Raw genomic sequence first — 26820 nt, 5'->3', positions numbered from 1 at the left:
ATGAGCTTGCTCTCGACCACGATTCCAGGGGCGATGCGACTTGTCCTCGACTTTATCTGGGTCGTGTTGTGGCTCGGTTTTGTCTTCTTGTGTGTCCGTATCGCATGGCTGCGCTGCTCATCGCGTGCAATAATAGGCTCGCAAAGGACCTGCTTGTCAACATCGAAATCATGAGCAGACAAGTCGCGGCCGTAGCCACGTCGTTCACCAACGTTGAGGTCACACCCGCGCACCGAAAGCTGCGGCTTTTTGTGCGCGTTGGGTGGAGCCTCTGTTACTACCCGCTGGTTGTAGTTGCCGTGTGCATTGGGCTCAGCCAGCTTCCGCTGATGCTAACGAACCTCGCGCCGGTCGCCTTGGAGGTGTTGTTTCTCGGGCTCTGGGTGCGTCTCGGATTCATCTTGCGCTGCCGACCTGCCACGACGGCCATCTTTACCTCGCTGCCCCCGTCGACCATTGCGGTTGCCCCCGCCCTACGTACGATATGCATCGAGTGGGCTATATCGTGTGACACGAGTTTGGTTTGTAGCTGCGAATGCCACCAAGGCGATTGTCATCCGAGGACCCACGAACACTACGAGTCTCGGCACCTCCATCCACCCAATTCACGACTCCAACTGAGAATACCTGCTATACAGGCATGACTTCCCACAACGACAGAAGCGAAATGTACTAGTACAGCATAACCCTAACCTCATTAAAGTGCTGCTCTAAAAATATAGCGTATGAGATGGGCCTTTCTACTGGTAAGCACACCGCAATGCGAGGTATGAGTCGACTCGTGGGCGTGCTCTTCGCAGCTGCGGTCTCGGTGCACAGCCAGCGACCTGTGAACGCCTCGTTCGCTGTTGCCACGACCAGTGCGCTGCAGCTGCGCGTCTTTACCTCGTCCCAATCGCTCGACGTGGACGCCTACGCACTGCACATTGAGGTGTTTCTGGACGCGCCGCCACGAAACAACGCGTCGATGCACGTGCGCGTCTGCGGCAGCTCTATCTTTCGCAGTCTGCCATCGTACAACGCATCGAACCTTCTTGTGCTCGATAGCGGGGTCTGCAACGGCTCGGTTCCGCTCACCACCGACTGCGACGCGTACACGCTCGACGCTGCCGTCAGCACTCGGGGACTTTATCACGCAGTTCTTGACGTCGCGGCAACAGCGGACCCAAAAGGCGCGGCGCCGTACGCCTCGGAGATGAGCTACGTGCTGCTCTTGGACTTTTGCGAGTTTGGAGCGCAGCGCATCGCCGTGCGCGGCAGCTACACATGGCTGTACTGCCCTGGCAACTACATTTGCCTTGTAGACGGCAGGTTTTTGCCCATGGTATGGCTGCATGGTGCCTTTGCGCTGCTCTGGGCGCTTGTCGTCCTCGTGTGGTCGACGCACATTCTGCTGCATCCCGCGACGCACGTGAGCCTCCAGCGTCGCATGCTGCTGGTGCCAATCGCCGAGGTGCTTGTATTTTCAGTGTTTTGGTAGTCGCAACTCTGTAGATGGTGTACATGGCACTCACCGCGTGGAACGACGTATCGTCGAGCGACTCCCGCTTGGCCTTTCTGACCCTAGGCGCCCGTGCCCTCTCGCTTGCCGTCGCCGCCAACGAGCTGATCTTGCTCTCGCATGGTGCCAAGATCACGCGCAACGACTTGCGCCCGCTGCAGTATGCGCAGATCGCGACGCTCGGCCTCTCGTTCGGCATCTCGTTCACGCTTCTCTCGCTCCACACCCACGTCTCCCTCTTTGATGGCGTCAGCTGGGTCTTCCTCTGGATGTGCTTCTTCTACATGTACGGCAGCACCATCTACCACGAAAGATCTCCCCCCTCCATCATCAATAGGATCCTCCACGACGTGCGGGTCACCCTGCGCACGCTCAACGTCCAGCTCGTGCTCATAAGCGGGTTCTTTGTCAACCCGCAGACGACACCCGTCTACATCAAGCTGCGGCTCTTTCTCGCACTGCGCATCGCTGTTTTGGGCTACTGCGCAATCGTGTGCGCTGTCGACTTGGGCTTGTCGCTCTTTTTGCCGCTGACGATGAAGGGTCTCATTGCTGCCGCGCTACAGCTTTTGTACTTGGGCTTTTGCATTGCGATAGCCACCCTCTTTCGCTGCCGCAAGTTTCATGACGCAACCTTCATCCTCCCCGCCGGTGGTACGCGCCCTCTCCTTGCCTTTTCAATGAGCTCCGATAGATGGCATCGAGGGGCCACCGCCGCAAGCAAGTCCCCGCCGCGTCATCGTTCAAGGGCCTGCCGACGCCACAAGCCTCGGCCTCAGCATGGCCAAGCCAAGTGCAAAGTCGTAACCGCTGGCAATCAAATTGCTATTTTCGTGGTTTATACACTTCGATAATGGTTCAAGCGGTAGCGCTGGCCGCCGGTGCCACAGTCAGGGCATACGTGAGCGTGCTCGGGTCGCTCAACGCGTCGCAGGTGGCGCTGGGCGGAGTCTTCACGGCAACTCTCAATGCAAGTCTTCCGACCGTACGCCCAAGCTCGGCCAACCTTCTCGTGATGCACGTTTGCCCACCAAATGCATTTGGAAACCTTGCCTCTGCGTGCGCCATCAATACGTTCGCGTCCACGTGCGAAACGTACCCCCTCATACCCGACGTCACAAAGGCAGCCTACTACACGGGCGCGCTCACGCTCTCCAAGGTGCTTGTACCCAGTACGTCGCTTGCGTACGTAGCTGCGCTAAGGTCCTGTAGGTATTGACGCTACGACGGGGATTGTCTTTGTCCTCGATGCCTGTGGTGTTCTCGGCCTTGTGCCACCCGTCGCTCCCGTCATCGTCTCGGCCTTTGACCTCGCGGTGTGCGACAGCCACAGCGTGTGCTTTGGTGACGCCACGGTGCCGCTGCGGTCATTCTACATTGCGCTCGTGCTGCTCTGGTCGGCCTGCACCGCGGCGTGGGTCGCCAACATCATTTACTTTCGAGAAACGTTCACGATGCTCCAGCGACGCATGCTCGTGGTGCCCACGGCGGAGGTACTTCCATCACCGCTGCGAGGTCTGAGTGTCTGTAGTGGCTCTACATGGTCATGGCCACCGTGAGCTTGAACCAGACCCCAAAGCCACTGCTCTTTAATGCTACGGCCACGTGCCGCGTCATCTCGCTCATGTTTGCGGCGCACGAAACGCTCCTCATCGCGCACGGCTGGCGCATCACGCGCGACGACGTGTCGGTGCAGCAGTCGATGCACTACCGCGTGGTGTCCCTCGTCTGGGCCGCGACGCTCACGATCGTTCAAACGTCCGCGTCCATCTCGCTCGTCATCTTTCTGATGTGGACGGTCTCGTGGGCCCTTCTTGCCTACATGTAAGACCCTCGGTTTGGTGTAGCACTCATTTGAGCGAGGTAGGATTTGGTTTCACTCGGCGTTCAACATTGCGATCCTCCGCGTGCAGATGGACCTCGTCGCGCGCGCCTTCATTGCGCCCGAGACGACGCCCGTGTACACGAAACTGCGCATGTTTGCTGCGTTTCGCCGCTACGTCCTTCTCTACTTCATGGCCGTGGTCGCTGTCGACTTGATCGTGAACCGCCTCTTCCCCGCGCCGCTTCTCGCACTCATTCCCGTCGTCCAAGAGCTGTTGTACCTCATCTTTGTACTTGGCGTGGGCTACACCTTTCGCTGCCGCCATTTCAACCCGCTTTTCTACGTTACGTTCCCCGAAGACAGGCCGGCCATTGCGCCTGCGCCACTGGCCCCTGCCCGGCCGCAAGCGCCGCAGCCGTGGCATGAAGGCATGGGCCTTCCCACGGTTCCGTCACACCTCTTGCAAAAAAAGAGCCGCGCGGTCGTCGTTGTGCAGAGCCCTGGCGATGAGACCGGCCTCGGTACGTCGTTCAAGCCACCGGGAGAGTCGCCGCCTTAACTTGAGCTACAACCGACGTTGTACACGATGTTTAGACGCAATGTCGACAGGAGTCCATCTATTCGTTTTGCTACTTGCTAGGGACGATACACTGCTAGCAGGACGCTCACGCGGACGGCGTCTTCTTCTCCGAGGGCTTGGTCGACGGAAAGAGCTTGTGGACGTAGTCGAGAACGCTCGAGCTCGACGATGGTGGCGCCGTGGTCGGCGGGAGCAGCCGGTCTTGTTCCCGCGACGCGGGCGGCGACACGGTGCTGAGAAAGCTGTACCTAGTTCCACACGTTGAAAGCCTGGATCGAATCGACGACCTACCGGTGCGAGGGCGAGAGGCTCAGCACCGACGACGCGTTCGAGCTGCTCCGGAAGCGCGACGGCACGCGTGAGCCGCAGAACGCGACGAGGCAAAGCAGCGTCACGAAGCAGAGCGCGAAGGCCGTAAAGGTCGTGACGACATGGGCGCCGAGGAGCAGCGTCCCGACGCTCGACGTGCCGGCAACAACAAGCGCGTACGGGAGGATGCTCTCGACGTGGTTTTGGAGCGGCATGTTGACGCTGAGCGCCGTGATAATCGACGTGTCGGCGATCGGCGAGCACGCGTTGCCAAAGACCGAGGACCCGAGGACGGCACCAATGCACTGCATCAAGTTGGCCGCGTCCTGGCCCGAGACCTTAAACGACAGCGGGCAAATCTAGGACATAGTTCTTAGCGTCTGTCCTTTCTCATACAGAGGGCGACGTACGATCGGCAGCATGATGGCCATCGTGCCAAACGACGTGCCGGTCGCAAACGACACGACGCAGCAGAGGACGCTTGCAATCGCGGGGAGGTACCCCGGCGCGATCTGCCCGTGCAGCGTCGACGCAATGTACCTAATGAACTCTCACCGCCTCATCCAAGCGATAACGAGCCTACCCCGCGGTCTGGACTTCGCCAATGACGGCGCCGAGGGCCCACGCCAGCGTCAAAATGAGCGTCGGCTCCATGACGTCCTTGACGCCTTCGATCCACGCGCCCATGACCTCCTGCATCGAGAGGATGCGCTGCACGAGAAGCAAGAGAACGGCGACGACCCAGCCGAGCGCCGAGGCGCGAATGAGCGCGGCGACGCTGTCGCTGTGGCTGAGCGCGTCGAGGACGCCGAACGACTCGCCGGGGAACTCGGCCGCGAGCGACTGGAAGCCGTCGAGGATCATGCCCACAAAGGTCGCGGCCACGATGATGGCGAAGGGCACGACAGCGTTGAGCGCCCGCATCGGCTTGCGCGGGTTGGGCACCATGGGGCCAAGTGGCTTCTCGTCGTCCTCGTCATTATTGGTGTCGTTGGTGTCGGGCTGGTCGGTCTCCAGTTCGTCGACGCCCGCGTCGTCAGCGGCCTCGGCCATCGCACGCTCGTACTTGAGCATCGGGCCAAAGTCTTTTTCGAAGATGATGATAATGAAGATGAAGGCGATGAAGAGCACGGGGAAGAGCCGGTACTGGAGGCTCGAGAGGCACGTCACGAACGGATCCCAGTCCAAGTTGAGCGACGTGAGCACGGCAGCCACGTACCCAATCTCGACGCCGATCCACGAGCTCACGGGCGCTGTACCAAATATGAGTCTTGGTGGTAGAGAGGAAGGCGGTACCCATGGACGGGAGGCAGACGCCCATCGTGTGGATGATGGCCGCAAACTTTTCCTTGCTGACGCCCGTGCGCGGCAAAATTTGGCGCAGACTCGAGCCCAGAATGAGGATCATCGAGTAGTCGTCAAAGAAGAGGCAGCAGCAGAGCACCCACGTCGAGAGCTGCATCCGGAACGACGTGCGCATCGCCGACGCCGCGAGGTGCGCGAGGCCGTGCGCGCCGCCGCCTTTCTGGACGACGCCGATCGTGCCGCCGAGGATGATGGTGAAGAGGAGCACGCCGGCGTGGCTGCGGTCCACGAACGCGTCGACCCAGTAGACGTCAAACGTGTGCAGGAACCCGAGCCAGAGATTCCCCTGGAGTCAATGCTTAGGAATCTGCAGGCGGTCTTCAACGTACCCCCGAGACGAGCGCCGCGCCCGACCAAATGCCCACGAGCAGCGCAATCATGACTTGCCTATACGCACAACACGGATACGCAAGGCAAGGCGCAGACGCAGAGGTACCCCATGAGGAGCGAGCAGAGGAGCGTGATGAACGGCGGGAGAAGCGAGACGTAGCCGGGAAAGCTCCACACGTCGCGCGTCGCCGTGATGCTCGTTACGTTTGACCACACGTGGCAGCGCAAGACGTTGGCGCCTGCAAAAAAGGAGCGTCGGGCCATGGGCACGTACGGTACGTACCAGAGGCGTCGAGGGCGAGCGTCGGCGTCTTGGTGAGCGTCAGTGAAGCGTTCCAGACACCGGACGCGAGGTACGCGCCGGCTTGGTCTTCGATCGTATATTCGAGCAACGTCGGATACGAACCCGCTACACGACGACGCTCAAATGGGTGCGCGCGACGATATCTCGGCACCTGGCAACGTCATTCTGGCCGTGAAGGGTACGCTCGTCAGGAGCACCGAGGGCACCTAGCGCGGGCGTTGTACGTGCTATGCAGCGTGACGTGGCAGACCTGGAGCTCGAGGCCCAAAGCGGCGGCGGCGCCGAGCAGGAGCAGGCGCAGCATGCGGCGAAATGGCAAATGGCGCTTGTGGACACTGGCACCAAGATGGTCCGGCTTCAAGTCCGAGCACACGCATACAAATTCCTAGTCATGGGACAGGTGCTTATAGGGGCGACACCCCACTGGACGCATCGGATTGGCCAATGCGATTTGGACGAATCCAATGCCGCAGCGCACTGGATTGGCTGAAAGAGACAGCATTATGGCCAATACAATGGCGTGAACGCAGATCCAATAGAATCGGGGCCATTGCAGCGACGAGGTAGACACGGAGCAAGCACTGAACCGAGCAGGCGATGAGCAAGCGTGCGTAGGCAGACGGCGAACATGAGCAAGGTATACCCCGAGAGCGCGACACTGACGGCCACGAGCAACCCGTACCTCGACTTCTACCGCGACTTTGAGGCCAAGCAGCCCAAGGAGATGGCGCGCCTCTTCGACCCGGAGCTCGACGACGAGACGCGCGAAGAGCTCTTCAACCTCCTCGACGAAAACGTCGCTGCCGTACGACCATGTGCTCTAGCGTCATCTCATATACTGCGAGAGACTAGAAGTACTCGTGGGCTATCCCGGACGAGCGCGCTCTCCGCATCATCAAGCATTACGGACCGGTACGACGACAACTTGGTTTGAATGTGGCTCATGGCGTCCTAGATCGTCGAAATGGGCGCGGGCAGCGGCTACTGGGGCCGTTTGCTGCAGCTGCGTGGCGTTGACGTCAAGTGCTTCGACTTGCATGTGCCCGGGACGGCGTCGGCCAAGCAAGACTCGTCCGACGACGACGAAGAAGAGGCCGAGGAGCGCATGACGTGGCTGAACGTCCAGCAGGGTACCCCCAAGGTAGTTTGTCCAATGCAAGAGAGATAGGATACGATTTGGGTGGACAGGTCCTCAAGAAGCACTCGAAGCGCACGCTTCTGCTCTGCTACCCCGATGACTTTGAGGACAGCGAGGAGTCGATGGCGAACGAGTGCCTCAACTACTTTACGGGCGACACGATCATTCACATTGGCGAGTGGCTCGGGCAAACCGTGTGCCTGCCCGAGCCGTGGGGCCGGACGTCGGCGCCCGAGTTCCAGACGCGACTCTCGGCGGTCTTCCACAAGGTGCTGCAGGTGCCGCTGCCGTCGTGGCACTCGAGCATCGACACGCTCACGGTCTGGAAGCGCACCAAGACGTGCATCATGGACGGTATGCGTTTGTTCGGCCGACGGCCAAACATAATGTATGCACTAGATGGTATCTACGCCTACATCCCGACGGACGAGCGCATCGACCTCGCGCAGGCGAGCCCCAGCACGGCGCACCTCCTGTCGAATGACGACGACGAAGAGAAGCCGGTGGCCAAGAAGGCCAAGACGCGCCGCTAGATGGTGTTAAATAAGGGTCCATAAGCTACTCGAACGGTCGTCGAGGGATCTCAAACGGGTCCGGTCGCGATGGCATGTACAGCGCTGCTCTTTGGTGGATCGAGGGCAGTTTGGCGTGGATGTGGGCGCGGATCTCTTTGGCCGTGCGCATCGGCAGCCCCGTGTCCGTCTTGGTGAGCACGAGGAACTCAAACTCCTGCAGCTTGGACTCGTCGGGACTCGGCTGCCGCTTTCGGCGCTGCTTGGTCTTGGCGCGCCGCGGTACTTTGGAAATTTGCTGCACCAACCTGTCGGTCTGCTCCGCTTCTAGTTGTTGACTTAGTCTTAGTAGGACGCTGCTAGTACCTTTGGCCCACGTGGCGACGTTGTACGTGCCCTTGACGTGGGCGAGGTGGCTCTTCATTGCGGCGTTCTCGCTCTTGATCTGGCTCTGGACGCGCTCCCGCATGGGGGCGTTGGTCGGTTTGGGTGCCGACGCCTTTTGCAGCTCGGGAAAGTGGCCAAGTCGCTCCTTCCGCGATAGAATGCGCTGCATCTTGTCGATCAAAATGTTGTTTTCGAGCGAAATCTCCATTTGGCGCTCTACTTCGTGTCAGTCGCAGAGACAACCGAGTGGTGTCCACCGTGCTCGAGCGCGAGCCGCTTCTTGTTGGGCGCGTCTGGCTTGACAAAGTCATGCGTCAGCTCCTTGGAGATCATCGGACGCATCTCGCGCAGGTGCTGATCGTGGACGTCGTCCATGTGCTGCCGCTCCTGCGTCGCAATGTAGTTCTCATCCGGGCACTCGTAGTTGGCCGTGTACGCCACGGGCCGCTGCGGCATCTTGCGGTTAATTTTAGCTCAAGTAATGTTACATTGAGGTCTTAGTCCGACTCTTGCGACGCCGACAGCAAGCCCGCCTCGAGCATCTCGGGCTGGAGCTCGAGACCGATAAAGATGATCTTGGTGACGCGCGGCTCGTCGACGGCCCAAGGCTCGCTTGGCGTGAGCTCAAAGAGGTCTTGGACGCCTTGCAGAATGAACTTGCGGTCGTCGTCGACGACGGAGACGATGCCCTTGATGCGGTAGTAGTGGCTCGACTCCTCCGACTCCCACAAGAGGCTGCCCAGCCAGCGCTCCATCGCGGCGATTGTCACTGACGCGTCGCTCCGAATGCAGTACGTGCTCACTTGGCGCGCGTGGTCGCTGCTCACCGTCTACACAGCATACCGTTGCAGAAGAGACGCAAAGACACCGTTGACCTGGTTCGTCGCCGCCAAGAACCGCTCGACGTCGAGCGCGCGCTCGGACGAGAAGGCTTGAACGTTCAGAATCGCGTCCAAGTCGATTTGCGATCGCTCCGTCCAGCTACATGCAACCATGAGCACAATATGATGGCGGAATGGGCTGCGTACATGAGGGGCGCGATGGCGTTGATGCCATGGAGCTGCGCCTCGAGCGCGTCGCGGTCCGTCATGGACGGTACGAGGTCGGCCTTGTTGATGAGAATGCGATCCGCGTACGCGATCTGCGACAGCGCCTCTTGGCGTTGGCCGTGCTCGTCGCCATCGAGGTGCAACGCGACGTTCTTGGCGTCCACGACCGTAACGATGCCATCCAGTACGATGCGGCCTTCGAGCTCCGTGTCGACCCAGAAGATGGACGCGAGCTTGCCAGGGTCCGCCATGCCTATCGCATATCGCGTCCAGTTCATGCTGCCGCAGAGTGAACGCGTACCGGTGGTCTCGACGAGCACGTAGTCGAAGCGATCCCGCCGAGTGAGGAGCTCTTCCAGCGTCGAGACCAGGTCGTCGCGCACGGCGCAGCAGATGCAGCCATTGTTGAGCTCGTAGAAGTCGGCGAACGTCTCGCCATCGGCGCCGTCCTAGCCGGTCGTGAGCCATGCGTGTTGTTGGCAGAGTGTACCCGCGCAATGAGGCTCTCGACGCCGATCTCTTCGCCGAACTCGTTCTCGATGACCGCGATACGCTTGCCGTGGTTCTGCGTCAAGATGTAGTTGAGCAGCGTCGTCTTGCCCGCGCCGAGGAAGCCCGTGAGCACCGTCACCGGCACCTGCTTGGTCATGGGATCTCGTGCCGAATTGCTAGTTATTATATTCGGCAGATGCCATAGGACGAGCCGCCCAGATTGGCGCCGTTTGATTCGCGCAAAATATAGACATTTCGGCAAATCAAACGCCGGCATCGGAGGATCCGCAGCATGGAGAGCGCCGTCGAAGCGTACGTCCGCGGGCGAGCAGGCGCGGCCGTCGATGACATCGTCGTCGTCATGACCGTCCAGAGCGTCCTGGAAGAGATGGTCAACGACGTCGAGGTATGGGACCTCGAGGTCGAGCGCAGCCACATGGCCAAGGAGATGCACCGCTGCAAGGCGCTCCTGGCGCAGTCGGCCGTCCGCGAGCGCGTCGAGTGGGACGAGAAGCAAAAGGTACAGCGCGCTCCTTCGGCACGTAGCTCATGCTAGCGTCCTAGATGGTGCAGCAGATGCACGCCTTTCGCCTTCAAGGCAAGGCGCTCGCGACGAAGCTCATGACGCAGGTCGAGCACGTGGCCCTCGACGCTGCTCGCCATGAAGCGTACGCCTGCGTTCGCTATCTGCTTCGAGGCTTCTCACCTCCTATTGTAGCCTCGAGCGAGAGCTGGACGAAGCGAACGAGAAGCTTGCTTCCATGGGCTCGCTGACAAGGGAGCTCGCACGTGCCCAGCGCGAAATCCGCGACTTGCACCGGAAGCAGGGCATCCACAACCTCCTCCATGCCGCACCTGCACGCCACGTACGTTCGTAGCGCTCGTATTTACTCTATGCAAGTGACGCCCTAGAGGGTCTCGGCTGCGCGTGTGGCCTCGGATGCGTTGGCCAACTGCCCGGACAAGGTGGTCATGGGCGTCTTTGCCTACCTTACTGCCCATGACGTTTTGCGCGTAAGCATGACGGGGCAGGTATGGAAGACGCGCGTGTCGGTACGTCTGCAACTACGAGGGTCTACCCTCAGCGTCCCGCAGGTGCTCTTTGGCGTGCAAGCGCCGATGGCGCCCAAGGTGACGCCACCGCCGACCCCGATCCGGCGAAAACCCTCGTCCGTCTTCGACAAGACCCAGGTACATGCATCGCTAGGAAGAGGTGCTTATATGTTGTAGCTCGCTAAGGCCGACGAGATCCTGCAGTCGCTGAGCAACCGCGAAGTCAAGTTCTTTCGCGATCTCATGCTGCGCATGAAGCAGCTCGAAGCGTCGCTCACGCAGGTCGAAGTCGAGAAAGAGGACATTGGTGCGCGCCTCCACGGCGCGGAGAAGGTCCGGGACTTCCTCATGGACAAGCTCAAGGTGCGGCGAAGGCTACGTGGGCACGCCATCAGTGTGCGTGTAGGACCTCGAAGAAGCGCTGGCGACCTCGATGGAGGAGACGGTATGCCCATCTTAATGGCGTCGACTCATATATCTGCAGGCCAAGGCCGGTGCGCAGTCGAGCTTGGACCGCGAGGTGCTAGCGTACCTCGACGTCAAAGTGCAGGAGCTTGAGGACGAGCTCAGCGTGCACGTCGCGCAGACCGACGAGTACCGCGCCGAGCTCGAGCGCGTCCAGCGCCAGCACAGTGCCAAGACGCAGGTACATCATCCTTGCGTCCAGCTCTCCCCGCAGCTCCTTGACGGCATTGCAGGTCCTCGACGACATGCTGCGCCACGTGACGGCTGAGAAGCGAGACCTCGACCTCCAGGCCAAGGTAGTCGGCAACGCTATCGACAACTTGTGCATATTTTGTATTCCTAGAGCCAGAAGAAAGTACTTGTCAAGGAAGTGCGCATGCTCCGCGCAGAGAACGCGCGATTGCAGGCCGAGTCGCGCGGCTATCGGCTCCAGCTCACGCAGCTCAAAGAGTCCCTCCTCCAGCTCGACCAATTTGATGCCCCAGTCCTTGGATAACCGCCAACATGTAAACTTCGAACGCTTCGATTTTTGGCGTCTTCGGGTCGAACATCACAGCACCCAACATGCTATCGCGAGCCATATCCAAACATGCGTCGGGTCGTTCGAGCGACCGCCGTCGTGACGGTCGTCGCGGCGGCGCAGCGATACACCCCACGTCCGTCCTCGACACCGCGCCTGTCCTCGCCGCCCCGCCCGTCCTCGACTCCGACGGCGGCGTGCAGCTGGGGCGGCGCCACCCACGCGTACAGCTACAACCTCACGACGGCGCTGCCGGGGCCGCGCCAGTGCTTTCCCAACGTCTACGGCGTCGGCGCGCCGCTCGAGTTTCCGTACCCGCGCAGCAGCTACAACTACGATCTCGACCCGCCGGTGGTCGGTCCACGCATCACGGCGCAGTGGTCGGACCGAGAGACCAACTCGACGGTGCTGGCGTACGACTACGAGACGTTCGAGTCGACTGGCGGCGACCTCCTGTACCGAGCACTCCCGGACGCGCCGGGCGTCTACACCTACGCCGTGCAAGCGTTCGACTACACCAAGAAGAACCAAGCGTCCCCGCCTTGTACGTCGTGTTTGGCCGTCACCGACTACGTGCGGCCGTACGCCGTCCTCCCGCGCGACGGTCTCTGCGGCGCGACGATGACGCGCAACTACTCGGTCGACGCACTCCAAGCCGCCGACGACCAAGTGCTTCAGCTGCTCGCATACCGGCGCACGGCCGCCAACAACGACGCGTGCAGCGGTCGCCGGTGTGACACGGTGCGCGTCACACAAACGAGCTTCCTTAGCGCGTTCCCGACGTCCGTGCTGGATGGGGCAGGCTCGGCCGTGGACGCAACCCCCGACGGCTGGCTCGGGTGCCTCCGCGCGCCGCTCTCGGACCGCGAGCGCCAGCGGCTCACGACGCCACTTGCCTATGTGACGGACGCACGCGTGTGCAAGCGTACGTGCGCCTACTTTGTCGGTCTCCAGGAGCTCTACACGCCGTTCACCTGCAACGCCAAGGTGGTGCCAACGCCCATTTGCGCTGGCGACGCGTCCGAGAGCTGCAGCCTCACGCAGTCGCTCGTGCTGCCGAGCAGCGACCTCGTATCGTGCGCAACCGTGTCGCTCCAGCCCACCGGACCGCACCTGCTTGACCCCGAGGCGGCGTTTCCAGGCGCCGGGTACCTTCCGCCGTCGGCGCGCCACTTGCATTTAACGATTCCGTGCTACCACTCGAATGCGTCGTTTGCGTCGTACTGTGACGACGTGCTGCACTGGCGCGTGAGCGACCTCTTTGCCTTTTCAACGACCTTGGCGCCATCGCAGCCGTGGGGCTTGGACTCGGCCGCGAGTCTTGTCACGTGGTTTGTGCAGCAGGGCGATCGGTGGGTCGCGGTCGACGACTCGAAGGCGCTGACGTTTAGCAAGTTTCGAGATACGCTCACGTTTCGGGCCATGACGGCGTGCGGCCAAGTGTCGAGCGACGTGACGTGGACGGTCTTCTCGCACCGGTCCGAGGCCATTAGCATTGACGCGTGGTGGAACAGTCTCTGGAGCTGCAGCGCCTGCAACGAACCTGGTGCTGACTTTGGCGTCTGCCGCTTCCGGCTCGACCCAAACAGCGCGCTGCACAAGGCGATGCTAGAGCCATCCACCAAAGCACCGAGCACGAAAAAGCCCAGCAGCAGCCAGCCACCGCGCTGTGAGTACCGCTGTCCGAGCACGAATCGCTTACAGTCGTGTGCGCGCGGGTGTCTTGCCGACAGTGTGTGCGACCCATCCGCTTTGCCCGGCGACTGCGCCAAGCGCCGAGGCGCCGTGTGGTGCGGCAGCAAGCTGCTCGAGGCCGCGACGCCCAAGTACACTTTACTTGGCATCAACTGCGCGTGGCAGTATCCGAACGCGACGATGGCCAACTGGAGCATACCGGTGAACGCAGCCATTGACACGGCGTTTGCGATCAAACTGCTCAACCGGCCGACGACAACGATCATCGTCGCCTGCACCTTTGAGTTCCAGCCCAACATGGGCGAGCCGGTCGTCTCGAAAACGCGGTCGCTCAGCGTCGACATGCAAAACTGCGACCGCCCGCGCTTCGACGACTCGCACGCGCTGGCGTTCGTCAAGGACAACTGCAGCGCGTCGTGGGAACTCGATCACCGCCGGGAGCCCGCACCGGCGCAGGCGTGCGGCGGCCATCTCGTGTTCCCCGACACACCGGACGCTCAGAGCACAGTGCTCTTGACGCCGGCGAAGGACATCGGTTGTTGCAACAGCGCAGTCTCTACGTTCGCCTGCCAATCGCTGAAATCGCACCCGAGCATCAAGCAATGCCGACCGACGTCCGCCTCGGTCATCGCCCGCGACGCCCTCGCGATCGAGCAGCAAAGCGTGTGGCATCCCATGGCCGCCGGCTTTCTCGTTTGTGCAGCCGTCGCCGTTGCAGTCACTGTGCGCCACCGCCAAGCGGCATGTGAGGCTGACGAAAGCGCATACATGGCCCTGCTCTAGTCACTTGATATTTTGATATTCAAATTTTGACATTTTCGCCACGTGTAATTTCGATTGCTGTGGACACTTTAGTCGGGTGTAGGGTTACAATCACGACGTAAGTACTACTACGACGTCTTTTCGGACGCCAGCTGCGCAGCGAGTGCCACGTAATCAACGTCCTTGCGCGCCCGCTTCGTCGCGCGCACGGGTACCGCGGTCGCTTCGCCTGCGGCGGCCTCATCACTTGGCGGCTTGACGTCCAGCGACTTGCGGAAGGCCGCTACACAAGATTATTCCAGTGGAAAATACAGTGAATGATGCAAGTTCTACCTCGGGCCTTCTTTTGCGCCGCCTCGAGAATCAACGTGTCTTCGCAGTGCATCTCGTGCGCCATGGCCGCGTCCGACCACGGCTCGTCCGACTCTGCGCCGGCCACGAGCGCGCGGGCGTGGGCTGCGACACTACGTTTCAATGTATCAAATCTACAATGAACGCGGAGTGGCTACCTGCGGGCAAAGGACGAGGCGATGCGGCCGTGAAAGTTGTAGCCGCCTTCAAGCACCGAGACGACGCGGCCGCCGCAAACCGCGTTGGCGACCTTGACGACCGACTGCGTGAGCCACTCGTAGTCGTGCTCGAGGAGGCCGAGGTAGCCCCAGTTGACGAGCTCGGCCTTGTGGCCGTCAAAACCGGCCGAGAGAAAGATCAAGTCGGGTTTGAACGCCATAACGTGGGGTAGCACTTTGGTGCGGAAGACGCGCCGCCACTCCTGTCGCGCCTGGTGGCCCTTCTGGTACGGCAGACCAATGTTCCAGAGCAGCGGGTAGTCGGCCTCGTCCTCCTCGGGCGGCTCGCCGTGGTCGTGCTCGCAGTCGGGCACGTTCGTCGCGCCCGAGCCCGGATAAAACCACGCCTTGTTGAACGACGCGTCGAGCTCCAGCTTTGGGTCCTTCTTGCCGTAGCCGTGCACGGAGCAAAAGAACACATTGTCGGCATCGTCCTCGTTGCGCCACGGCTTGTACATGTGGACCGTCTGCGAGCTACTGCCGTACGGCGTCTCGAGCGGGAAGGTCTTGGTGCGCGGCTTGAGCTGCTTGAGACACTCTTCCGAGCCGTTGCCGTGGTGCACGTCAAAGTCGAGAATCGCAATCTTGTGGATGCCTTGGTGCTTGAAGTGGCTGCGCGCATACGCCGCGCCAATGACGACGTTGTTCAAGAGGCAAAAGCCCTGGCTGCCCACCGGGTCGTGCGGGCACACGACCTTCCCGACGGGCCCCGCGTGGTGCCCCGGCGGCCGGACGACGCAAAACGCATTGCGCGTCTCACCGCGGACGACCTTGTCGACGGCCGCGCACACGACGCCGGCAGCCCGGGTCGCGGCCAAGTACGACTGCTGCGACAAGGCCGTGTCAGGGTCAATGCAGTACTGGGCGTACTCGTCCATCTGCGCCTTGGTCTACGAACCAGAGTAAGAAACCAGCGACGAAAGAAGAGAAAAGGGTACGAGCTTGGTGTGGTGCGGAATGCGAGCGCACATGGTCTTGAGCTTCTCAATGTACGCCACCTCGTGGACGCGGAGGACGTCGGCGGCGTCGGCGACTGGAATGTCGTGCGCCCAATGCACCGCGGCGAACGGCGCCGTGCGGAGGATGCCGAGGCCCGGCGTCACAAGCGTCTTCATGCGCTCGTAGTTTTCCGGCGGCGGCTCGGTTCCGCCCCGAATGTGCCCGGCGAGCGGCAAGTGCTCCATCGCGTCCGGGTGGAAGAGGAACGTCGAGATCGGCAGCGCCGGCGTCGAGATGCCAGAGACGATATCGAGTGGGGACCGCCCAAGACCGTCCTTGCACGAGAGACTCTTCCAGTCGGCGGACAGCGCCATCAGCGTCGCTTCGTCCTGAAGCGCCGCGGCCAGATGCAAGGGCGCTTGGCCGTACGAGTTGGTCGCAAAGATGTCGGCACCCAGCTCGACGAGACACACTGCGGCCTGCGCGCTCTTATACTTGGCAGCGACGTGCAGAACACGGTTGCCGGCGCGGTTCTTGGTCTCGAGGAGCACTGTCAGTGGCACGTCGGGCTCGCTGAAGGCGCCGTGGAAGAGATCGATCGCGGCCGGCAGATCCACGGCGGCGGCGAGATGGAAGACCGTGTTGCCCATGTCGTCCTTCTCGAGGAGTCGGTGGTCGGCCATGAAGGCGGCGTCGGCCACGAGCGTGCGCAAAAAGGCGAGCATGCGCTCGCGGTGCTCGGGAAAGGCCGCCATGCGCAGGCACAAGTGCAGAAGCGGGACACCGTTGCAGAGCGAGTCGACCGAGAGCTTGTCGTGGCCAAAGCCCCAGAGGAACGCAAGCATCGCGTCGGTCGGGTGCAAGACGGCCGTGTGCAACGGCGTGTTGCCCATGTCATCGGGTTCGCGCAGCGCCGTGAAGAAGGCCTCGTCGTCGTCATCCAGAGCCGTCTGCACCGCGTCCAGGTCACCGCGCTCGACCGCGTCATGCAGTGCGTACTCGCCATACGACGAGTCGCCGCTGTCCGAGTGGCTTGGGTCGGCCATCGCTGCTTTCGAAGTTACGTTCAAACTTCGTGTCATAGACTATTTCGAGGCAACGGTGCAGTCCAATAGTGTCCGAGACGAACGAGAATAGTGTGTAGATGGAACATGCCTAGGGCGACCAATTGCTCCGTCATGAGCAATTGGTCGCCCTAGCAACAGCTTCTGGCAACATCTAGTTGCATTTTACCAGTGGCGCTGATAGCGAACCAGATCACAGTATATCGGCGCTGCGCGTCCGCTCTACTCGCGACGTCGCCGAGATCAAGGGCCCAGTGGATACACAAGCATAACATCTTGATCTCAGTATTTGAACAGAGTGGTGGACGCTGAATGGGACGCTAGGGTCGCTCTATAGAAGGTACCTTCTTGCATTAACCTTGGTCGTCCAGCCAAGACCGAGAAGGAGAACGTCAGCCACACGAGTTTCACCGTTCGTAGCCGACAGGACGACCACCATGCTGTACGACGCGGGGCTGTGCAACCAAAGCCCTTGAAAGGAAAAATATATTTCACCTCCTACTGCTGACTTGTAAAGGCCCGGAGTATCGTTTTTGCGCGAGCACAGACATTGAGGGAAACTGCCTTCTCCGCGTGCCACGTCACAGCGGGGTGTTTTTCACGCATTTACCACGTGTGTGTTTTGTGCTCAATCCATAAGAGACCGTGTCACACTTCAACACACATTTATCACCTGTGATAAACAGAGCCGCGACCAACCATCGCTCGTTTGCATTCGCAATAGAGACACCAAATAAGACACAAGCTTTTCTTGTACCAATTTGTCATCGAACAAGCACGGTGGAACCGGTCGTGCAACAGAGTAATTCAGAGGCCGAACTCAACATGCAATTGTACGAAAAAATATGCGCCATCCGGGAATCGAACCCGGGGCATCTCGATGGCAACGAGATATTTTACCACTAAACCAATAGCGCTTCTTGTGGTTCGAGACTGTGCTAATAAATATAATTCATCTAAAATAATATATGATCTAGATTAGAGAGACCTGAATCGCCCTGGTACATAATGGAGAGGGTTGCACGTGGCGTCATCCAGCGTGATTCATATTATCTTGTTGGCCTCCATGAATCAGATGATCGATATGGGCACAAAGCGAGGTGCGGCAAGCCTACATTCACTTTTATTGAATCCTTTTGATTGGCCAATACAACGAATATTGTTAGCCAATCAGAAACAGCTACTACCGACGGCGCATGCGCCCGGCAACGAGCCGAGAAGCGCGAGCGACCAAAATTGCGCCTCGAAATGAAATCGCTCATACTTGGCGAATGGATTTAGCAGTCTGTAGAGACCCCAGAACGCCGAGTCTCGCGGTCGTGCGATGTCTACAGCGGGAGAAATGGGCCAACAACGGGCACATGGGCACGATCTTGCTCCTCACGTTTCTCCTTCTTCAGACATCGCACGACCGCGAGACTCGGCGTTCTGGGGACTCTACATACTGCTAAATCCATTCGCCAAGTATGAGCGATTTCATTTCGAGACGCAGTTTTGGTCGCTCGCGCTTCTCGGCGCGGAACCGGGCGCCGTCGGTGGCTGTTTCTGATTGGCTAACAATATTCCTTGTATTGGCCAATCAAAAAGTCCATTCGAGTTGGCATTGATCATTGCCGGCGATCCCTGGCTGTGCGTCGTATCGGCAGTGGGAAAGCAAATACCCAGCCCGTGTCGAGCTCAGCCCTTTGGTTGGTCCCAGGTGAGGAAGGTGGGAAACGCGTCCCTGTAGCGTGGTAAATGCGTGAAAAATACACAAGGTCTTCGTCAGGCTCCGACTTTGTTTCTCGAATCGTTGATCTCTAAACTTGGCAAGCGTCTCGCTGCTTAGGACATATCTGCCTCCTCTCAAGCACACAAGTCACCAAGAATCATTATGTATTAGTATATACCAAAGGCTTACTCCTCGGCCGACTCGTCGTCGTCGTCGTCGCCGGACGTGTCGCGGCCCTGGGCGACCGTAAACTCGAGTTGGTTCTCGAGGTCGCAGCCGAGGTACGAGTCGCAAATGACGTACAGCGTGTACTTGTACGTGCCGGGCGTCGTCGGCGCCGCAAACTCGACGCGCATCGCCGCCTTTTGCTGCAGCGGGATGCGCTTGATGCTCACGAGCGCGTTGGTCGCCGGGTCGCCGACCACAACCCACCAGTTTTCCACCTTTTGGCCGGGGTAAAACTGCGCCTGGACCTGCCCGACGGTCGCGTCTTGGTCTTGGTCGCCGTCCTCGTCGTCGTCGGCACCTTCGCGCGTCAGCGACACGTTGACGGTGATCGCGTCGCCGGTCGTAATCTCGGTCGGGTCCTCAATCTCGCTCTCCAGAGCCACGTCCGGGTACGCATTGCAGAAGGCAGCGACCTGCGCCATCTTGGACGTCGAGAACGGAAGCAGCTTGGCTCGGACGCTGTCGTCGACGCTGAGAATGTCGAGCGGCGTCTCGACGACCGCGTCGTCGTCGTCCGTCTCGGCGTTGTGGTCCTTGATGGCCTCGACCACGTCTTGGGTCACGTGCGGGATCTGCAGGAGCGGCGACGCCTTGTGCTCGAGGCCCTGCACGATCATCTGGCACAGATCCATGGTCGCAAGCGCCGGCTTGAGCCACCCGTTGGACGAGATGACGTCCACCATCGCGTGCAAGAGGCGGACGCACGCCGACAAAATCAAGTCCAGATCTGCCTTGAGGTACGGCGAGAGGCGGTGGTGCTGCTGGCTAAAGTGCATCTGCAGCAAAATGTGCACCTTGACGTGGATGGCCGTGTACGGCGGCGCGACGGGCCACACGAGGTGCTTGGCGAGCTTCTCGAGGACGCGGTCTTCGCCGTACCGGACGGCGATCGCGTCAAACTCGGACGCCGACGCGAGGATGTCCAGCAGCGCCTTGAGCTTGGAGCTGGCCGTGACGCTGCACGCAAAGAGCTCGATCGTTGTGTAGCGAATGTAGTAGAACGCAGCCACCATACCGAGGTTGAGCGGCGAGAGGTCGAGCTCGTTGGCGACCGCAATGCAGCGCGACTCGGCGAGGCCATTGACCGTGCGCTCGACCATGTCCGAGAGGTGGTCCGAGAGGTGCACGTTGGTGCTGCCGTGCATCTGGTAGTAGTTGGGGTTCTTGAGCAAACGCCGGTACAGGAACGTCCACGTGAGGTAGTCGACCGCATCTTGCTTGCTCTCGATCGTCTTGGTGACGACTTCAGCGTTCACGTGGTCGCTCAAAAAGTACTCGAGCTGCGACTCGACCGGCAGCGGGTCGTAAAGCGTCTTGGTGTAGAACCGCTTCTTGGACGAGTGGCAAAACACTGTGCACTTGGCGTTGTGGTCTTCGAGCGGCCGGTTCGCAAACCACGTCATGCGGTGCACGTCGGCGAGCGGGTAGTCGACGTACCGGTGTTCCTTGCCGTCGTACGACTGCGTGCCCATGATGACGACCAGGTACGCGTGCACGTGGGCGAGGTCCCAGCACAGCGCGTGCGGCACGAGCAGCACCTGGAGCACGCCGTTGCGGAAGAGGTGCAGCACGTACTCGCGGTTGGACGGGCGCATCGCCTCGGAGATGTACCCGACGCCGGCCTTGAGCGTCTCGAGGAGCGCGTCGTCCGAAGACGGCAGCTCCAACTCGACGTCGTCGCGACGGAGGAAGCGCTTCGGGTCGTTCTCCGCCAGCGCAAACGTGATGAGATCGATCGCGCTGAGCTGCGCCTGCTTGCTCGAGGGGCTAAAGACGATCGTGGGCTTCCCGTCCGCCTGGTGCGCGATCGTGTTGAAAACGGGCTTGGCCATCGCCAGCATGCGCGACGCGAAATGGTTGATCTCAAAGCCCTGCACGCGCACCTCGAGCGGCAGCGGCCGGTTGTTCGGGTGGAACGTGAAGCAGTGCTCGTTCGTGGCGCCGAGCCAGTCGCCGAGGTCCCGCGCGTTGGCCATCGGGTTGGCGAGACCCACTATGCGAATCGAATGGTCCTCCACTTGGCTCCCAATGAAGCGCATGCGCGAGAGAATGATCTCCATCGTCGGGCCGTACTCGCCGCCGCCGAGGAACTGGAGGTCTTCCGCGATGAAGAGCGACACTTGTTGAATGCGCGGGCGCTTGCGCCACCGACGGCTCAGCACGTCCCACTGCTCGGGCGTCGCAATCACAACGTTGGCCTGGAGAAGCTTGAGGTCCGCGGTCGCATCGCCCGTGAGCGCCACGACGCTGAGCTCCCAGAGGCTCTTTTCACCAAACTTGGTCGTCCAGTCGGCCAGCTGCTGGCGCGCGCGGCTGGGCTTGGGCGTCACAAAGACGCAAAAGACGCTCGCGAGGTCGTCAAACGACTGGAGGCAGAGGCGGAGAAGCGCCGCGTCGGCCACGACGCCCTTGCCGCTGCCTGGCGGCGCGCACACGAGCACGTTGTGGTTGCTCTCGAGCACCTTGGGCAGCACTTGGGTCTGGATCGGGTTGAGCTTGGTAAAGTGCCAGCCGTCCGGGCCGGCCTCGAGGCCCGCCTTGAGCTTGGCCACGAGCGACGCGTCCTTGAGGCCAGCAGCCACGCAGGCTTTTGCGAGCACGTTCGTGACGGCGAGCGGCTGCAAGTCGAGCAGCTCCGTCGGCGGCGCGTTCTTGGTCGGGAGGATCAAATCCTGAAACGAAATCGGCAGCGTGTGTTCGCAGTGCAGCCACTTGTCGCTGAGGACGCGCAGGTAGTAGAGCGGCGCAAGGGGCTCAAACAGCGGGATCGTAAAGCTGAGGTAGGCTTCTTCCTGGCCGTACCGGCGCTGGAGGAGGAGCCACTCGTAGTGCACGATGGCCTCGCCGTCCACGTCCGTGACGAGCACCCAGAACCCCTCGTTGTTGGCTTCCATCTCGAAATCGGGCGTCACGCTGAGCTCGACCTTGAGCAGCGACCGCGTGATGGGCTGGACCGCGGCGCTGAGCTCGAGCTTCGGGAACTTGTGCACGAGCGTGTAGAGTTCCTTCCCGAGCTTGGGCATGTTGACGAGCTGGCCAATGTCGGCCGGCGACAAGTCAAAGTAGCGTTCCCACGGGATGTCCTTCTTCTCGAGCTTGCGGCAGATGGCGTCCGAGAGCGACGGGAACTGGCGCAATGGCGTGTGGCTGAGCCACATGCGGTGGTCGACCATCTTGCAGATCGTGAGCACCTTCTCGGCCATCGCCGCCCACCCGCGGTGCAAGCAAATCTCAAAGAGCGCGCGCCAGATACGCGCGGCCGACTGGCGAATGTGCACCATGTCGGCGAGGAGCGCAAAGCCGTTGAGCGAGAGGCGCGAGATGTACGCCTGCAAGAGCACGTTGACCTTGGCGCTGCCGCTGTTGCTGCTGCGCACGTTGACGTTCAGCGCCTCCTTGACCGGGATCGGCACGCGCTCGAGGAGCTTCTCGAGCTCGAGGCGCTCTTCCGAGCGCACCATGACGTACTTGAACTCGTGCGAGAGCGAAAAGAGCCGGAAGAGCTCAATGTCCGACATGTGCGGCTTGAGGTACTCGTTGTACGTCGAGATCGAGTCGTGCGCAATGTAGTAGTGCGACGCGACCTTGCCGAGCGACGTGACCTGGAAGTGACCCGTCCGGCGCTCGTACTTGATCAAGTTGTGCTTGGCGAGCAGCGTGGCGGCCGCATGGCACAGATCCACACGGCGCTGGAGAAGTCCGGGGTCCGATGCGAGCTCGTCGACGGGAATACCGTACAGCGTCGGCGCCCGCAGCATGCGCACGTACAGGTACGAGTAGCCGAGCCACGTGGCCGCCTGCGAGAGGTTCTGCACCGTGCCAAGCACGATCTCGGCGTTGAGCTGGTCCGCCAGACGACTCAGGAGCTGCGACTCGACGGGCAGCTGCTGGTTCATGAGACTCAGATAGTACTTGAGCTGCGCGTGCTGCGTCAAGATGATGCCTTCGCCCTGCGTGTCGTACTGGATACGGCCGGCGCGGCCGAGCATCTGCAGGATGTCAAGCGCGCTGAGCTCGACCCACTCGGACTTTTCGGCCGAGTACATTTGCGTGCCCTTGATGATGACCGTGTGCGCCGGGAGGTTGACGCCCCACGCCAGCGTCGACGTACAGCAGAGCACGCGGCAGTGGCCGTCGCCAAAGAGCGCTTCGACGAGCGAGCGGTCTTCGCGCTTGAGGCCGGCGTGGTGCACGCCAAAGCCGAACGGGAGGATCTCCTTCAGTGCGTCGCTGTGCACGTTCTTTTCGGCTTCGGTTTGGAGAATCTACTCATGTCATGAGCCAAAACGACGCAAACAAGGAGAAACTACCTCGGACGACGCCGAGGTGGGCGGCAGCAAGTCGGAGAGCGTGTCGTGCTCGAGGCACATGTCGCGCAGCGCCTTGGCGGTCGCGACCGTCTCCTTGCGCGAGTGGCAAAAGATGAGCACTTGGTTGTCCTGCTTCATCTGCTCCATGACCTTCTCGTAGCAGATCTCGTTCATCATCTTGTGGCGCTTCATCGCCTTCTTCTCCATGATGCCAATGTACTGCTGCTGCAGCGGCACCGGGCGGTACGACGAGTCAAAGTAGAAGAGCCCTTTCTCCGGCTTGACGCGCAGGAACGTGGCCACGTCTTCGTAGTTGGGCAGCGTGGCCGAGAGGCCCACGAGCCGCACCATCTGCTGCGTGCTCTCGACGTTGCGGATCGTACGCGCGACGAGCGCCTCGAGCACCGGGCCGCGAGTGTCATGCAGCAGGTGGATCTCATCGATGATCATGAGCCGCACCAGCTGCGTGTACGTGCGGTCGTCGCCCGACTTGCGCGTGATAATGTCCCACTTCTCGGGCGTCGTCACGATGATCTGCGTGCGGAAGAGCTGCTCGCGGCTGAGGTTCTGGTCGCCGCTGAGTTCGCGCACTTCGATGCCGTACGCGGCCGTGAGCCGCTGCGTGAGGTTGTCGACGACCTCCTGCACGAGCGCCTTCATGGGCGCCACGTACACGATCTTGAACGAGTTGAGGTCGATCGCGCCCGTCTCGGGGTTCCGCGCCTTGCCGACCTCGTGCATGATGGTGAGCATGGCCACGTTGGTCTTGCCGGCGCCCGTGGGCGCGCAGAGGAGGAGGTTCTCGCCCGATTCGAACGCCGCCGAGTACATCTTGCTCTGCACGCGGTTGAGCGACTCCATCTTGGGAAACGCGCCGCGCATCCACGACGGCAGCGACGATATCAGCTTGCGCTTCTTCTCCTCTTCGGCCGCGACCTTGGCCTTGACCGCCGGCACGTGGTACTCCTCGTAGCCCTTCTTCTGCGCGCGCCACGTGCCCTCGGGCAACGCGCAGTCCTTGTTGCTCATAAAGTGGCTGCCCTCGGCAAAGACAAGCGACTCGACGTCCAGATTGTGCAGCGGTCGGACGCTCGCATCGGATGCGTCGATGGCGTCGGGCGCGCTGCCGTCGAGCGCCATCTTCTTGAGGTTCTTGGCGGCCGCGCGCGTCTCCGTCTCCATGGCGCCGAGCCGCGCCTGCATCCAGCCTTCCGCCGACGTCGTCGCCGCCAGCGCGTGCAAGATGCCGGGACCGGCCGGGTCGTTGTGCATCTCGGCTTCGATTGCGTCGCGCTCGGCGTCCGACTGCGCCTGCTTGAGCCGCGTGCAGTAAAACACCTTGGCGCGGTTCGTCAACAGCAGCTTGATAAACTCAAACTTGTCATAGTCGAGAAGCAGCACGAGCTTGTTCTCGCACGCGCCCAGGTCGGCTTCGCGCAGCACAAGAAGCACTTCTTCGGCGAGCCGGTCGCTCATCTCGGCGTCCTTGTACCACTGGCCGAGCTGGCGCTGCAGCCAGTAGGCATCAATGTCGTGAACGTTCAAGCCGTCGTCGCGGTCTTCGTCGTCGTCCATCGCTTGGTTGACGCGCATGCCTTCCCGCTCCATGTCTTCATCCTAGAATGTGCAGGTGAGTGACCAGAGATGCAGGGTGCGTGTCGTACGTCGTCGTCGTCGTCCATGTCCTGAATCTCGCCCACGTCCGAGGCCTCGTCTTCTTCCTCGTCAAAGACGACGGCGACGCCCATGTCCTTGTCCATGTCGTCGTCTTCGTTGGGCGCGTCGTCCGTGGTCTCGGCCGTCTGTACGCGAAAGTCCTGCATTCGCTTGGCCATGCCCACAATCTGGTTGAACTCGTGGGCAGGCAGGCCTTGCAGCAGCTTGGCCGTCTCTCTGTGTTTCTCGTCGTCGCGGTACGCTTCGCTCTTGATAATCTGAAGGACCTCTTCGGCCGCGTCGGCCATGATCTCGGACGGCTGGTCGCCCAAGTACTGCGTCATGATCTGGAGCAGCTCTTCGTACGCGGCGCGGCTCACGTCGTTGGAGGGCACGTAGCTGAAGGACTCTTCGGTGCGCTTCAAGATATCCTTGTGGCCACCGACGAAGAGCTTCTTCACCGAGAGCCCCGAGTCCGAGGTCTCCTGCTTGCGCTTCTTGGGCATCTTGGGCGCTTCGGCCCGGCGGGCGAGGCTTCCCATGGGGTAGTTGATGCGCCCGCGCAGCGACTCGACCTCGCCCGTGGGCTCATCCTTGTGGCGCCGGCGCGTGTCCGACTCGAGCACGAGGCTCGAGTTGTTCTGGTAGGCGTACTGCCGGCCACGGGCTGCGTCCTCGGCCATCTTGCACTCTCCTCCTCTCGTACGCTGGATTGAATCGACCAATCGTTCGCGGTCCTTATCCGGCGTCCCGGATACCAGATTAAAAGAACGGATTCTATTTTCTTTTATTCGCGCGCAGCCACGTTGGGCGATGCGGGCAAGGAGAGCAAACGAAGCGCATCCCTACCGATACCTCCGACAGCCATGACCACATACTTGGTCCATCTCTAGCGTTTAAACCGTACCCGAAAGAAGCCCCCTAGTGTAGAAGAAAGCGGAGTTGTATTAAAAGAACGCGAGCTGGGATTAAAAGACACGCGCTTTTGGATCTTTTTTTCGGCAGCATGAACACGGGCAGCAACGCGACCACGTCGCGCGAGCTGCTCAAGATGACGAGCGACGACTACCTCCGTGCGTTGAGGCTCGGCCGCGAGGAGTTCATGCTGGCGTAGAGCGGACGCAGGCCACGCTGCTCCTTGAGGAGGCCATCACGCTCCTCCTGGAGAACCGACCCGAGCAGCCGCTGGTCTACCTCGCCAAGCAGTATGCTTCCGCGTGACATTCATGAACCATCGTCATCTGTAGCTTCAAGATGCTGAGCGGCGACTACAGCGCCGTCGAGACGAGCGCGCATTACGTGTCGGCGTCGACGGGGCTGTCGAACCCTGCGTTCGACGACAACATGGTGCAGGCGTACCAAGCGCTCCTCGGGAAGGACCAAGAGCACGTCTCCATTAGCGGCTTCCAGCGGGTTCTCGAGCTCGTCAACCAGGAGCTCCCGCCGGCGCACGCACCGCGCCTCAACACGCACCTCATCAACATGTCGGCGCTGCCCAAGACGCCGGGCGTTACCTACTCCAAGTTTAAGGAGGCCATGGAGCTCTGCCTCTACTACGACGGTAGGTCCTGTGCACGGGTTATAGCCGCTCATGAGCGCATCCTACAGCGCTCCTCGCCCAAGCCGAAGACCTCTTTCTCTCGATCGATACGGGCTCGACGGGCGAGGTCAAGTGCTCGGCGCTCCTCAGCGCGATCGAGGTTGCGCAGGCGACGCGCAAGACGAGCGTCGTGATCCTCCTCAAGGTGCGCGACTCATTCGACGGCGCCAAGGACGCGTCGGCGGCAGTGACCCTCCCAGCCTTCCTCGACCTTGTCCGGGACATTGTCTTCAATGCATGAGACTCGTGCCATGTGCTCGCCACGAGCGTTCTGCGCCGCCGCCTGCGCGCGTCCATCTGCCGCCCGTCGCACTCGAAACATCGCAAACGAAATATACAGTAGGCGCAGTGATATAAGTACACGTGCAGCATTGGTGGACGTTGTTGGCTCTCGGCACGACGTCCAACGTCGTCCGATCAGGTGTGCCCACGTGGTGCGCAGCTGCGTCTCGACGT

General features: G+C 61.1%; 11 protein-coding genes and 1 non-coding gene across 12 annotated transcripts; 6 read left to right on the top strand and 6 right to left on the bottom strand.

The window, feature by feature from the left end:
• Nucleotides 1–33: 33 nt before the first annotated feature.
• Nucleotides 34–724, top strand: SDRG_16752 (hypothetical protein; the record flags this gene model as incomplete). Its single annotated transcript, XM_008622969.1, has 3 exons — nt 34–89; nt 137–477; nt 530–724. The coding sequence occupies 3 exons, from the start codon at nt 34–36 to the stop codon at nt 619–621; spliced, it is 489 nt and encodes a 162-aa protein (XP_008621191.1). The 3' UTR covers nt 622–724.
• A 13-nt stretch (nt 725–737) lies between these two features.
• On the top strand, nt 738–3885 carry SDRG_16751 (hypothetical protein; the record flags this gene model as incomplete). The annotated part of the gene is made up of 8 exons (XM_008622968.1): nt 738–1453; nt 1495–1787; nt 1839–2155; nt 2196–2294; nt 2371–2673; nt 2714–2994; nt 3033–3325; nt 3369–3885. The coding sequence occupies exons 1-8, from the start codon at nt 761–763 to the stop codon at nt 3883–3885; spliced, it is 2796 nt and encodes a 931-aa protein (XP_008621190.1). The 5' UTR covers nt 738–760.
• Nucleotides 3886–3898: 13 nt separating this feature from the next.
• On the bottom strand, nt 3899–6586 carry SDRG_16750 (hypothetical protein). Its single transcript, XM_008622967.1, has 10 exons — nt 6465–6586; nt 6366–6420; nt 6194–6319; nt 6017–6149; nt 5910–5967; nt 5512–5866; nt 4799–5468; nt 4626–4755; nt 4198–4574; nt 3899–4154 (listed from the first exon to the last, which is right to left on the bottom strand). The coding sequence occupies exons 1-10, from the start codon at nt 6516–6518 to the stop codon at nt 3992–3994; spliced, it is 2121 nt and encodes a 706-aa protein (XP_008621189.1). The 5' UTR covers nt 6519–6586; the 3' UTR covers nt 3899–3991.
• A 256-nt stretch (nt 6587–6842) lies between these two features.
• Nucleotides 6843–7885, top strand: SDRG_16749 (hypothetical protein; the record flags this gene model as incomplete). The annotated part of the gene is made up of 5 exons (XM_008622966.1): nt 6843–7019; nt 7067–7126; nt 7170–7355; nt 7403–7706; nt 7752–7885. The coding sequence occupies 5 exons, from the start codon at nt 6843–6845 to the stop codon at nt 7883–7885; spliced, it is 861 nt and encodes a 286-aa protein (XP_008621188.1).
• A 25-nt stretch (nt 7886–7910) lies between these two features.
• Nucleotides 7911–8707, bottom strand: SDRG_16748 (hypothetical protein; the record flags this gene model as incomplete). The annotated part of the gene is made up of 3 exons (XM_008622965.1): nt 7911–8191; nt 8231–8467; nt 8509–8707. 3 exons carry the CDS (start codon nt 8705–8707, stop codon nt 7911–7913), a joined length of 717 nt encoding a protein of 238 aa, XP_008621187.1.
• Nucleotides 8708–8748: 41 nt separating this feature from the next.
• On the bottom strand, nt 8749–9949 carry SDRG_16747 (hypothetical protein; the record flags this gene model as incomplete). The annotated part of the gene is made up of 5 exons (XM_008622964.1): nt 8749–9081; nt 9127–9232; nt 9280–9553; nt 9602–9749; nt 9791–9949. 5 exons carry the CDS (start codon nt 9947–9949, stop codon nt 8749–8751), a joined length of 1020 nt encoding a protein of 339 aa, XP_008621186.1.
• Nucleotides 9950–10084: 135 nt separating this feature from the next.
• On the top strand, nt 10085–11806 carry SDRG_16746 (hypothetical protein; the record flags this gene model as incomplete). The annotated part of the gene is made up of 10 exons (XM_008622963.1): nt 10085–10312; nt 10357–10460; nt 10511–10658; nt 10705–10845; nt 10888–10983; nt 11023–11208; nt 11252–11290; nt 11330–11491; nt 11544–11606; nt 11654–11806. The coding sequence occupies 10 exons, from the start codon at nt 10085–10087 to the stop codon at nt 11804–11806; spliced, it is 1320 nt and encodes a 439-aa protein (XP_008621185.1).
• A 93-nt stretch (nt 11807–11899) lies between these two features.
• On the top strand, nt 11900–14352 carry SDRG_16745 (hypothetical protein; the record flags this gene model as incomplete). The annotated part of the gene is made up of 1 exon (XM_008622962.1): nt 11900–14352. The coding sequence occupies one exon, from the start codon at nt 11900–11902 to the stop codon at nt 14306–14308; it is 2409 nt and encodes an 802-aa protein (XP_008621184.1). The 3' UTR covers nt 14309–14352.
• SDRG_16744 (hypothetical protein) lies at nt 14296–16859 on the bottom strand. The gene is made up of 4 exons (XM_008622961.1): nt 15795–16859; nt 14797–15746; nt 14621–14751; nt 14296–14570 (listed from the first exon to the last, which is right to left on the bottom strand). Exons 1-4 carry the CDS (start codon nt 16839–16841, stop codon nt 14416–14418), a joined length of 2283 nt encoding a protein of 760 aa, XP_008621183.1. The 5' UTR covers nt 16842–16859; the 3' UTR covers nt 14296–14415.
• Nucleotides 16860–17705: 846 nt separating this feature from the next.
• SDRG_16743 lies at nt 17706–17776 on the bottom strand. The gene has a single exon. It is a non-coding gene; the product is annotated as a tRNA-Gly (tRNA).
• Nucleotides 17777–18717: 941 nt separating this feature from the next.
• On the bottom strand, nt 18718–25472 carry SDRG_16742 (hypothetical protein). Its single transcript, XM_008622960.1, has 3 exons — nt 24773–25472; nt 23109–24725; nt 18718–23063 (listed from the first exon to the last, which is right to left on the bottom strand). Exons 1-3 carry the CDS (start codon nt 25445–25447, stop codon nt 18756–18758), a joined length of 6600 nt encoding a protein of 2199 aa, XP_008621182.1. The 5' UTR covers nt 25448–25472; the 3' UTR covers nt 18718–18755.
• A 283-nt stretch (nt 25473–25755) lies between these two features.
• SDRG_16741 (hypothetical protein) lies at nt 25756–26741 on the top strand. The gene is made up of 4 exons (XM_008622959.1): nt 25756–25837; nt 25879–25969; nt 26012–26325; nt 26373–26741. The coding sequence occupies exons 1-4, from the start codon at nt 25771–25773 to the stop codon at nt 26603–26605; spliced, it is 705 nt and encodes a 234-aa protein (XP_008621181.1). The 5' UTR covers nt 25756–25770; the 3' UTR covers nt 26606–26741.
• Nucleotides 26742–26820: the final 79 nt, after the last annotated feature.

The sequence above is a fragment of the Saprolegnia diclina genome (genome assembly GCF_000281045.1).
Source record: "Saprolegnia diclina VS20 unplaced genomic scaffold supercont1.151, whole genome shotgun sequence".
Lineage (NCBI taxonomy): Eukaryota > Oomycota > Saprolegniomycetes > Saprolegniales > Saprolegniaceae > Saprolegnia > Saprolegnia diclina.
This window is presented reverse-complemented; position numbering and strand designations above follow the sequence as displayed.